Source organism: Salvia hispanica, chromosome 2 (genome assembly GCF_029641045.1).
Source record: "Salvia hispanica isolate PSC_SH4W2 chromosome 2, Shi_PSC_v1, whole genome shotgun sequence".
Taxonomy (NCBI): Eukaryota; Viridiplantae; Streptophyta; class Magnoliopsida; order Lamiales; family Lamiaceae; genus Salvia; species Salvia hispanica.
In genome coordinates, this window is record NC_142693.1 from 5250158 (window position 1) to 5261512 (window position 11355).

The 11355-nt window shown below is 37.6% G+C and overlaps 1 protein-coding gene and 1 pseudogene across 1 annotated transcript; one reads left to right on the plus strand and one right to left on the minus strand.

The window, feature by feature from the left end:
• Window positions 1-1196: 1196 nt before the first annotated feature.
• Window positions 1197-2681, minus strand: LOC125202393 (rosmarinate synthase-like). The gene is made up of 2 exons (XM_089066131.1): window positions 2257-2681; window positions 1197-2174 (listed from the first exon to the last, which is right to left on the minus strand). Exons 1-2 carry the CDS (start codon window positions 2665-2667, stop codon window positions 1269-1271), a joined length of 1317 nt encoding a protein of 438 aa, XP_088922257.1. The 5' UTR covers window positions 2668-2681; the 3' UTR covers window positions 1197-1268.
• Window positions 2682-9527: 6846 nt separating this feature from the next.
• LOC125185291 (anthocyanidin 3-O-glucoside 6''-O-acyltransferase pseudogene) lies at window positions 9528-10885 on the plus strand (annotated as a pseudogene).
• Window positions 10886-11355: the final 470 nt, after the last annotated feature.

Here is an 11355-nt window from a genome sequence, read left to right on the forward strand (position 1 = left end):
TTAGGACCAATTTTGACCTTTACTCTAAATGTAATTAAATGATATATACAAATGTTTAAAGTCAGTATATGATAAAATTTCATTTTAATATGATATGATAAATAGGGTCATCTTTTAATGCTTATAGCACTATAATCCAAAATTAAGACTAAATCTACACTCTTAGGCCCTACTTGGTATGGTGGAATGAAATGAGGAGGGAATGGAATGGAAATGTGAATGGAATGAAGGTGGGAAGGGAATGGAATGGAATCCTCATTCCATTCTTGTGCTTGTTGAATGAAAGGAATACAAATGGAATGAAATTATGTGTGCTGCTTTGTGTGTGTGTATGTGTGTGTGTTGCTGTGTGTCAGTGTGTGTGAGTTTGTGTTCCTGTGTGTGCGTGTGTGTGTTTTTTTTGCTGTGTATGTTTGTTTTGCTGTGTGTGTGCGTGTGTGTGTGTTTGATTCTCATAGAAAAATAAGAATTGGTAAGAAGGAACAAGATCGACACAAGCTTTATTATCTACAGACCTTTTTTATAATCCAGTGTATTTAAAATGAAAAAGCCAAAATCAGCATTGATTTTTAAAACCTCAAGTTACAACATGTTGAGATAAAGAGAGCTACTGCTGTTGGAAAAATAAGTCATAAATGGCCGCCCATATTTGTATTGTTCCTAGAACTTAGTTATTATGGTAAGTGAACATGAGAAATGAGCTGCGCAGAATCATGTGATTAGTCTGTCAAAGGGAATAATCAGGTGTTACTTCTACTTTGCTTAGTTAGTACTCCCTCCGTTCCCGATTAAGAGTCACACTTTAATCGGGCACGAGTTTTAAGAAATGAAATGAAAAGTTGGTGGAAAAAGTTAATGGAATGTAGGATCCATTTTTTATATTGGTTTTATAATAAAATGTGAGTGAATTGAGTTAGTGAAATGTGACACCTACTTACTATTTATGGTAAAAATGAAGTGTGACTCGAAATTGGGGACAAACCGAAATGGAAAAGTATGACTCTTAATCGGGGACGGAGGGAGTATGCACATAGAGCCTCTTTTGAACGCACAACACAGTTTTTGGGAATTAAAATAGGTATTTTGGCTTTCTATATCTTAAATTATGTATGATCTTCATATTCAATGCATATCGAATCACAACAATTTAAGAGTGATAAGGATATAAATTAAAATGAAAACGATTCGTACATGAATTCAATTTTGAGAAGTAAAAACACAACACATTCAATACAACAACTCGACTGAAAACAATAGCTTAAAAAAGCTCAAATTTTAGACACGAGGCATGAATCGTCGTTAGCATACAGCAAGTTTTGAAATCGTTTCATGTGTTTTTGGTGCAGCGTAATTGCAAGCAACGCGTCCCCTTCATTTTGAGGATCAGCAAACAGAAAACTCTTCCCTTCGAAGATAGCTCCACCGGGTCCCACAAAAACAGGCCTCCCCAATCCGAAATCCGCTTCATAATATGGCAGCCCAAGCCAGTTGGTTATCCCGAAATTGGGGCATTTGACATTGTTTTGGCTACGAACAATGCCTTCAACATTCCGCATATGCAACTCCAAGTAATCCAAAGCAGACCTCATGTATTCGTCGTCCATTCGAGTGATTGCCTCGTGCACTTTCTCCACCGCGAACCTCAACGGCTTCGAAACCAGATCCCCACTCACAGCCAATGCGCCCGTGTAGAAAATCCCATTGCCGAAAAAACCCTCTGGGAGAGGGGGCCGTAGTTTCTGCCGTGCATTCAGAGGGAACTGCAGCTTCGTCTCTTGATCTCGAGGCAGGCCGCGGGCAATGCTCACGCAGCGCCACACGTGGCCTGCCACAACCTCGTAAGTCGTATAATTCGAACCATCATTGCATTTTTGCTTGAGGGCGTTGATGTGATCGCGGCTTAGCCTGAACGTGGAGAATGTTGTGTCTCCGCCGTGGGTTGGGGTTTTGAGCCGCGGAGGGGGTTGGTGCTCGATGTGGCGGAAGCGGGGCTGCGGGGGGTTGCGCGCTGAGAGGACGCGGCGGTCCAAGGAAATAGGATGGACGACGGCGACGGTTAGGCCGCGAGCGATTTCGGACCACGTTTTGATGAAATGGTTTACGGAGATCCCGTCTGATGTGTGATGCTCGTTGGTAAAACCTAAGCTCACTCCGCCGCACTTGAAACGAGTTAACTACATGTAGCAACCCAAATCACACTAAAGAATAAGATATCTACACTTAAATAATTTTGGATAATACTAATACTCCACGCACCTGCACCAGAAAAAGAGGGAAGGTGGAAATTCCTTGAGAGTAATCGACAGTGGGGATGAGGTTGAGTTCAGAGCTAAGGGTGCAGAAATCACCCAAGTCATCGAGGGTGCTTTCGCACTCCGCCTCCATGAACAACACCCCTTCCTCGTTGCAGTTGATCTCAAGGCGGCCGCTGTTGTCCTTTCTCAGCCTGCCTGCATACGGGTAGAACTCAACAAGGGCCCGGCTCAGAGCTGACTTCAGCGCCGTCGTGTTAAAGAAGCCGGCGGCGCCATCGCAGCGGTACAAGTACATCCACCGACTATGGTAGTTGTCAGGAAAAACTAAATCTAAATTGGAGAGCCACACTTTGCCCCTTGGAGTTTCTTCCATTGGTTTGACCATTATTGATTCTTTCACTCTGATCTTCATGCTTCCCACTACTGAATTACTATTACTTATGATTTTGCTTGTGATTGTTCAATCTATATTTGTGTTTATATATATGTAGAGTGGAGATTGTTCATTGTCTAATACTATTTTTTAACTGTCTTATTTAAGGAAGCCACGTTAATAGGGACAGCTCTTGCTGGTTATGGCTGGCGAGGGATTATAATAGTCCCTTTCAACGCCTTCGCATCACCCAACATCCTAAAAGCAAGGGGATCAAATTAAATACCAAGATTCACGAATAGTATAATACTCCCTCCGTCCCACATAATTTTACCCATTTTGATCCGGCACGAGTTTTAAGAAATTTAATGGAAAGTGAGTTGAAAAAGTTGGTGAGATGTGGGTCCTACTTTTAAAGTATTAGTTTTATAATAAAATGTGAGTAGAAATGAATTAGTGGAATATGGGGTCCACTACCAAAAATGGTAAAAGTGAAGTGCGTAAAATTATGTGGGACGGCCCAAAATGGAATACTGGGTAAAATTATGTGGGACGGAGGTAGTAACTTTGAGGGTATTAATTTTAAAGTTGTATAATTGAAATTTTGTACTCCATCTGTAACGCCCCGCTTTTTCGAACCCTAATTTTTTGTGACGTGGAAATTTTTGCATTAAATGCTTTTAATGCTATGATATGTGGAATTAAATGACGAGTGATTTATTGCAATACTCTTTGTGACCTAATTGCGATATGTGATTAAATTTGAGTTGAATAGTCAAACTTGTTGAATATGTGACGTGGCTATTGAATAGTCAATATTGTGGAAAATATGACGTGGCCGTGGAATGGTCAAAGTCGTTGGAAAATGTGGAATGGAGATGAATTCGAATATGTGGATATTTTGATGTGGGGAGAAATAATGATTGTGGTGAATTATTTTCCTAAGGGATGAGTGAGAATTAAATATGAGCATTATTTAAGTATGTGGAATTTTCGACCCCTCCTATTTATTGGAAAGAAATCCTATTTTTCTTGAATTTAATTATTGATTGGGATAATTATCCGAATTAAATCCAAAGTCCAATACTCCTTATTTATTTGATGATTTTCGGCCCCTATATTGTGTCTAGGGGGATTTTCGAAAATCCCTTGTAATATGGGATAAGAGATTATTTTTATTATATTATTTGATCCCTTGTTTATTCTCTTCCATAAATAAATTCAAATATCCTAGCATATCTTGTCAAATCTAAGAAGATCTTACCATATCCTAATTTAATTAGGATTTTTAATTAAATCCCTTTGAAAGGGTCAAACTACACGCCTAGTTCCTTTTATTTTGGGGGAGATTTTTATTATTTTCTTGCTCCGTGATATTTTATTCTACTCCGTAAAATATTCAAATTAAATCATATGCTATTAAATAAGCATGAAATTCGAATTCCCCATTCTTCTCACCAGAATTTACGCCACTTCTCCACCATATCTCTTTCAAATCCTGATTTATTTAATTATTGGATTATATCTTGCACTCTATAAATAAGAGTGAGAATCCTAAACCCTAGCACTACAGAAAAACCGCCCCACCCTCTACTTCACGTCGCTCTCTCCATCTCCCCACTCTCTCAAATTTTTCTTCTACTTTCTCCATTAATTCTTCATCTTTTGGAGAAGAATTGAAGCTGATATTCAAGATTTTGTTGAAGAATCAAGATCCTATTTATTTCTACCATTTGTTTTTGCAAGAAAAAGTACTTCTATTATTAATCTTTTCTTCCTCTACCGATTAATCGGTGTTCTTGAGTCCACATGCATTTAGATCGAGTGAAGGGAGAAATTAATCGGTGAAATTTGATGCATGTGTGGGTGTGTGACCGCGTGTGTGTGTGTGCACGCCTCGGTAGGCGTGCACATGCGTGGTGTGTGTGCGTGTGTGGTGTGGAAAAACACTCATGCATGACACGATTTGATGATAAATCTGGAATTGTTGTGTGAATAAAAACGATATAATAATCGTACTTTGATTTTGATTGGTGATATTGAAAATAATCGATGGGAAAAGGGTAAAGTGAGATCATGCATGATTTTGATCCATGATTGAGACTTATTTGAAATATATGAACTAAAGGTGATAGTTCGCGTTCCCGGTGTGATAACAAGAAGAAGTGCATTTTTGAACTCGAAGGAAATCGAGGTGGGCTTTATTATTAAACTCTTCTATGTGCAAATTTATGATGTTGGAGAAATAAGGGTGGATTAAACTGTTATGCCATGCCTATGAATTATTTTGGATATTGTGTGTGCCTGATGCCTAGATTGTGAGTACGCTCCATTAGGCTACAGTTGTTATGAATAAACGAATTCGGGTCTGAGTAGGGCCGCAAACCCTATCAGGCTAGTGTACACTGGAGATCGGGAGTCATCCTTGCTAGTCGGCCGATCTCGTGGGCGAAAGTGTGGTCACACTTCGTCGCACCATATGAAATGATGATTGATGAGAAAATGAGAGGTATTGTTTGACTGGTCAGTCCATGAAATATTTTGTGATACTCGATGCTTATCTTTAAATAAATGCAAAACCCCGAGTTCACTATGGTAAGGGTGGCATAACTATAAAATGATTTGGCATGAGTCCACTGAGTATGTTTAAAATACACAGCCCTGCATGTGTTTTCCCTATGTACAGGTTGAGCGGCGATGGGCGGTCGGTGGTGTTGAGACGGTTGAATTGAATAATGGATGGTTGGGATTTTTGAGTGTAGTCGTGTCCTCATACATGGCTCCGCTTTCTCTTGGAATGCTTCCGCTGAATATTTGGAAACCTTATTATCTTAGGTTGTTTTGAACTTGTTTCTTTGATTTGGAATAATGGGAATTATTGCGTTTTGTTGGAATTATGCTAAACCTTTGACTTTTGAGCCTAATCTATAAAATCTTGATTCTCGTAAGTTAGCCGTTGACTTACTGCCTTGATACTTCATAAAATACTCGGTAAATCTCTTTAATTGAAACCCTAGTCTCTGTTCTTGTTGCATTTAAGTTCGCCTAGGTAGCAGTGGGTTGAAAAAGTTGACATGTGGGTCATACTTTTATATATTAGTTTCATAATAAAATATGAATGGGAATGAGTTAGTGAAATATAGGGTCCACTACCAAAAATGGTAAAAATGAAAGGTGACAAATTTTTAGGGATAGACGAAAAAGGAAATATGTGACAAATTTTCAGGAACGGAGGGAGTATGTTTTTAAGGACTAGATTTGACTTAAAATTTAGTGCCCAAATCAAATATGACACCTATTATTGGACTGAGGAAATAAAATTTGGTGGTCGATAAGTTTTCATGTGGAATTTGGTGGTCGATAAGCAAATTATAACTAATTCTTCTAAATTATTTCTTAAAACTTATAATTCATTTTAGTATCTTAATTAAACCTCGTGCCAAGTCAATATGAAATTATGAATGGCAGATAGAAAGAGTAATTGGTAAAGTAAGAGACAAAAGAAAATGTATACTCCCTCTGTTCTCAAAGAATATGCACTTTGGGTTCGGCACGAATTTTAATGCAAAATTGGTAAAGTAATAGAGAGATAGAAAAAAAAATAATTAAAATATTATTAGTGGAGAATCTCACCTCATTAGAGAGAAAAGAGTTTTCAAAATGGAAAATATATATTCTTGTGGGATGGAAAAAAAAAGGAAAGAGTGCACAAGTCTAAATTGGTCCTTTTTTATATACTCCCCTCTTTCCCAAAAAGTATGAACTATTTATTTTTTCATCCGTCCCTACAGAGTATGAAATTTCTAATTTTGAAAAATTCAAATAACAAACTACCCCTACATATCATTTTATTTACAACTTATAACATTATAATAATATGGACCCCACACTCCACTAACATTATTTCCACTACCATTTCTATCTCGCTCTTAATTTTTGCCCTTACTTATTAAAATCCGTGGCAAACCCAAACTTCATACTCTTTGAAGACGGAGGCCGGAGGGAGTACATAGAAACATCCTAATTCCAAGTGATTTACGACAGTTGACATGAGGGAAAACCATCTCATAAAAAATATTTGGTTGATAATTTTCAAATTTGATACTCCCTCCGTCGCTTATTAAGAGTTAACGGTATGAGCACGGGTTTTATGAAGGATAAAGAATAATGGATTGGAAGAGTTAGTGGATTATAGGACCTATGCCCACTTTTTAATATTGATTTTATAATAAAATGTGAGTGAAGTGAGTTATTAAAATGTGAGACCTACTTATCATTATTGTGGAACAACCCGAATGACAAAATGTTATTCTTGTTGTAGAATAAAGAAAGTAGATCCCAATAGGTATTACCGTGCATACATTTTAGTATCATCATTAATTAGTAATAGTGGTATAGACTCTTGTTACATGAGTAGTGATAAAATGTAAACTTATATATTGTATAGGCGTGTCGAAACGGGTAACGGGTATTGGGTACCCGCACACCCGACCCGATACGCGTCGGGTATAGGGTACCCGTTACCCGACGGAAACGGGTAACGGGTCGGGATCGGGTAATCATATTTGTGGTTTTGCGGGTATCGGGTATACCCGATACCCGCTCGGGATACCCGATAATCCCGAAAATTACCCGATTATAGTGAAGTATTTTGTAATTATTAATACTTATATAATTTTTAAATTATCCTGGTCATACTCTGATTTCAACATGTAACTTTTTTTGTTCTTTTTTCTTTATTAAAGAGCATACAAATACCAATTTTATATAGAATACACTACAATAGTGCATATGTATGTAGTAGCATATGTATAGTTGCATATGCTACAGACATTCATTATATATACAGTAGCATATACATATACTTATTAAATTATGTATGTTCAATGTCTAATCACTAATGATTTATGGATTTTTTTTGTGCTTTTAGGATGCATAAAAAATACTAACATTACTACGGATGACGATGAACAAGTTGAAGATAATGCAAATAATAAACAATTTTTTTTTTTTTAAATCAGGTCGGGTCGGGTACCCGCCGTGTCGGGTGCGGGATACCCAACTCGGGTATCGGGTAATACCCGACATAGTGTAGGACGAGTATCGGGACAACAATTTCGGCCTGAATCGGGTGCGGGTACCCATGGGTACCCGTTTCGACACCCCTAATATTGTACAAACTCAAAACTTCTCAACACAGCTTCAACATAGTTTCAATACAATATCAACACAGTGTAAAATTTCAAGATTTTAATGTCAACACAGTATCAACACAACATCAATTATTGACTACCGTTAAAATTCTGTTGACATTTTCCTGTTAATGCTTTTTTGTGATCTGTTGACATTTTTCAATGTTCCAAATCATAGTTTTGAGTTTGTATAATATTTTGAGTTTTCATTTGATCACATTCCCTAATCATATACTATAGTAGAAATATTATACTCCTTCCGTCCTATAAGAGTGTGCACTTGTAGTTTGGCACAAGTTTTAATACAGAATAGATACTTAAGTGAGAGATAGAAAAAAAATATTAAAGTATTGCTAATGGAGAATGAGTCGCCACCTCACTAGGGCAAAAAAGAAGTTTCTAAAATTAGAAAGTGCATATTCTTGTGGGACGGAATAAAAAGAAATAGTGTATACTCTATTATTAGTACTTCATCTGTTCAATAGTAATACAATCATTTTTCCATTTTCAACGTTCTATAGTTGTAGAGTTATTTTTTTTTAGTAAAAAGTATTCCTACTCATACTTTTTCATCCTTCATACTTTATTATCTCTTCTTTTTCCTCACTTCTATGTTTTTTTACTTTATACAATACGCCTTTCTTTTAATCTCCATACTAGAAAAAAAAATTGTCTCCACGTCTATAGAACAGAGAAAGCACTTATCCGAACGGAAAATGCGGCAAAGAAAAGGAGACTGTGAAGTTTGGTTGCCAAATTTGTTTTCGAAAATGCAGAATTAAAGGACGGAAAGTGAAACTAATGAATAAAAGTGAAACTAATTAATAGTCTATTAATGGGTTTGAAGAAAGGGGAAGAAATATAGGAAAATGGCTCTTACGAATTTGACTTGGAATGGGCTGGGTTTAGAATGAAGATAGCCCTTAAGAATGAATCTTTGGACTATGTATTACCAAATTGAAGAGGAGGAAGGTTCTTAATTAGATATAAGAAAAATCTATGTGCGCTCTTAGACATCAAATAAATTTGGGATTCACGTTCTATTATCATTTTTAATGTACTTTCATTTAATTTTTTTTAACTAATCGGATCAAAGTGGGACTTAAAATTATGGACGAGGGGAGTATTTAATTATTGAATATAAAATGTTAGGTTAATTTTTTGAGTAGTCTTGGAACTCATAAGATTATAACCAATATCACGTTAAAAGTTTTCAATTCCAATACTTTAAAGGATGTGTTCGATTTGCAACATTTTATCTGCGATTAAATTTGTAGTGTGTTTGGTTCATGAGATTTAACTCTACAATTCAATTGTAGATGGATAATCATGATATAATTAGTCATAGCTAACCTCTACGACTAAAATAATCTCATAACTCAATTCTACGTTATATCTTGTTATTATTTTATTTTCAAACAGAATACAATCTAACTTTAATAAATTATTTGGATAGGCTCATAAATTTGAGGCTGCACCTAACTTCCTAGTGATTAAAAGTCGGCAAGTTTGACGTGTGCAATTCCATTTCATGAACGCCGTTTTTCTATTTTTGAGAATTCGGCCAACTATATTGACAGGAAGGCGTGTTACAATTATTAACTATACTTTTCAATCCATCAATATTAAATGCGTGTCAAATGGAAATGGAAAATCATATACTATATATATATAAGCATAGATTTATGATTTCGTAGCAGAATTTCAATGGCTGTCAAAATCGTAGAGAGCAACTCCGTCTCCCCGTCTTCCGGCGCCACCGCCGCTGAGCATACGCTCCCACTCTTGTATTTCGACATGATATGGCTCGACTTCGTTCTCACTGAAACCCTCCATTTCTACCCCCTCAAATGCTCCCAATCTTTTTTCTTTGACACCATTGTTGCCAATCTCAAAAACTCATTATCCCTCACTCTCAAACATTTTCTACCTCTATCATCCAAAATCATCTTCCCCCTTTCCTCCCCCGCCATGCCCATTTCCCGCTACACCGCCGGCGACTCCCTCTCCCTCACAATCGCCACATCCGACGATGACTTCTCTTTCATAGTGTCCAACCATCCCAAGCCTGCTCACGATTTCCATCAACTCGTCACACAAATGCCGGCGGCTGTTTACTCCTCCGACGAGATCAAATTCAGCCCCTTCGCTATTCAACTCACCTTGTTTCCGGACCAAGGGATCTGCGTCGGATTCACACACCACCACTCCATTTGTGACGCCACCACTCTCTCCTCCTTCCTCCACACGTGGGCGTCCATCAACCGATCCAACGGCGGTGATCAGCTCCTCCATCAGCTGCCTTTCTACGGCCGAGATTCCGTTCAAGATTCAAACAAACTAACCATGATTCATTGGGACAAAATGAAGACGAATAGGCCGACTGTTTCACTAACACCAGCGTCGCCTTCGGATAAAGTCAGAGCAACATTCCACCTCAGTAATTCCCAAATCGAGAAGCTCAAGAGATGGGTTGCGATCAAGAAACCTTCCATAGGCCGGCCCTCGTCTTTCGTGGTGGCGTGCGCTTATCTCTGGAGCTGCCTTGCCAAGTCAGAGGTCGACAACGACGACGACGATGAGTCACAATACTTATGCTCTCCAGTCAATTGCCGCGGGCGGCTGAATCCGCCCCTTCCCGAGAACTACTTCGGCAACTGCTCGATCCAATTAATTGCAGCTTCAAGCAGTGGAAGACTCAAAGGGAATGATGGCTTTGTAGCTGCCGCGGAGGCGGTTGCGGATGCAGTTAAAATTGCTGTGAAAAGCTCAAGAGTTTCTGAGTTTTATGAGAATCAATCAGAGATACTTTCGGAATTGAAAGGGAAGAGGGTGGTTTGGGTGGCAGGATCAACAAAAGTTGATCAACATGGAGCAGATTATGGATGGGGGAGAGCTGTTAAGTATGAATGCATTCATACAGACTTCAACGGAGCAGTTCATCTTTGTAAGGGCAGACAAGGTGGAATCGACATGGGCTTCTCAATGCCTAAACCTAACATCTTTTCTTTCGCGTCTATCTTCAACAAATACTTATTCATCAATTCCAATTTGTAATTTTTCTATTCATTTCCAGTTCAACTAAATATATTACTAATAATTATTTCAAAAATTGAATGTTATCAATGTTAAGAACTCAAAAGTAAATAACTATAAACACTATCTCACTACAAAAAAACGCAAAATACTGACGGAATTAGTGACGGCATCCAATAGCTCAACAACTAGTGACTGAAAAGTGTCAGTCACTAATTAATGACAGATTAATCCGTCACTAATTCCAAGTAGTCGCTTACAGTTTCCGTCATAGTAAATTTAGTGATGGAAAAACCACCACTTAAACTTTTACCGACAAGTTCATTAATGACAGATCTTCCCAAACTTGATCTGTCACTAATCTGTTTAGTGAAGAAATTTCACTGATTAGTGACGGATTTTTCTAGTCATAAATAATTCTTATTTGTAACTCATAATTTTGACTGAATCATTAATTCGTAGTTAGCATTTCTCAAAAAAAGGTAAGTTTATAATAGAA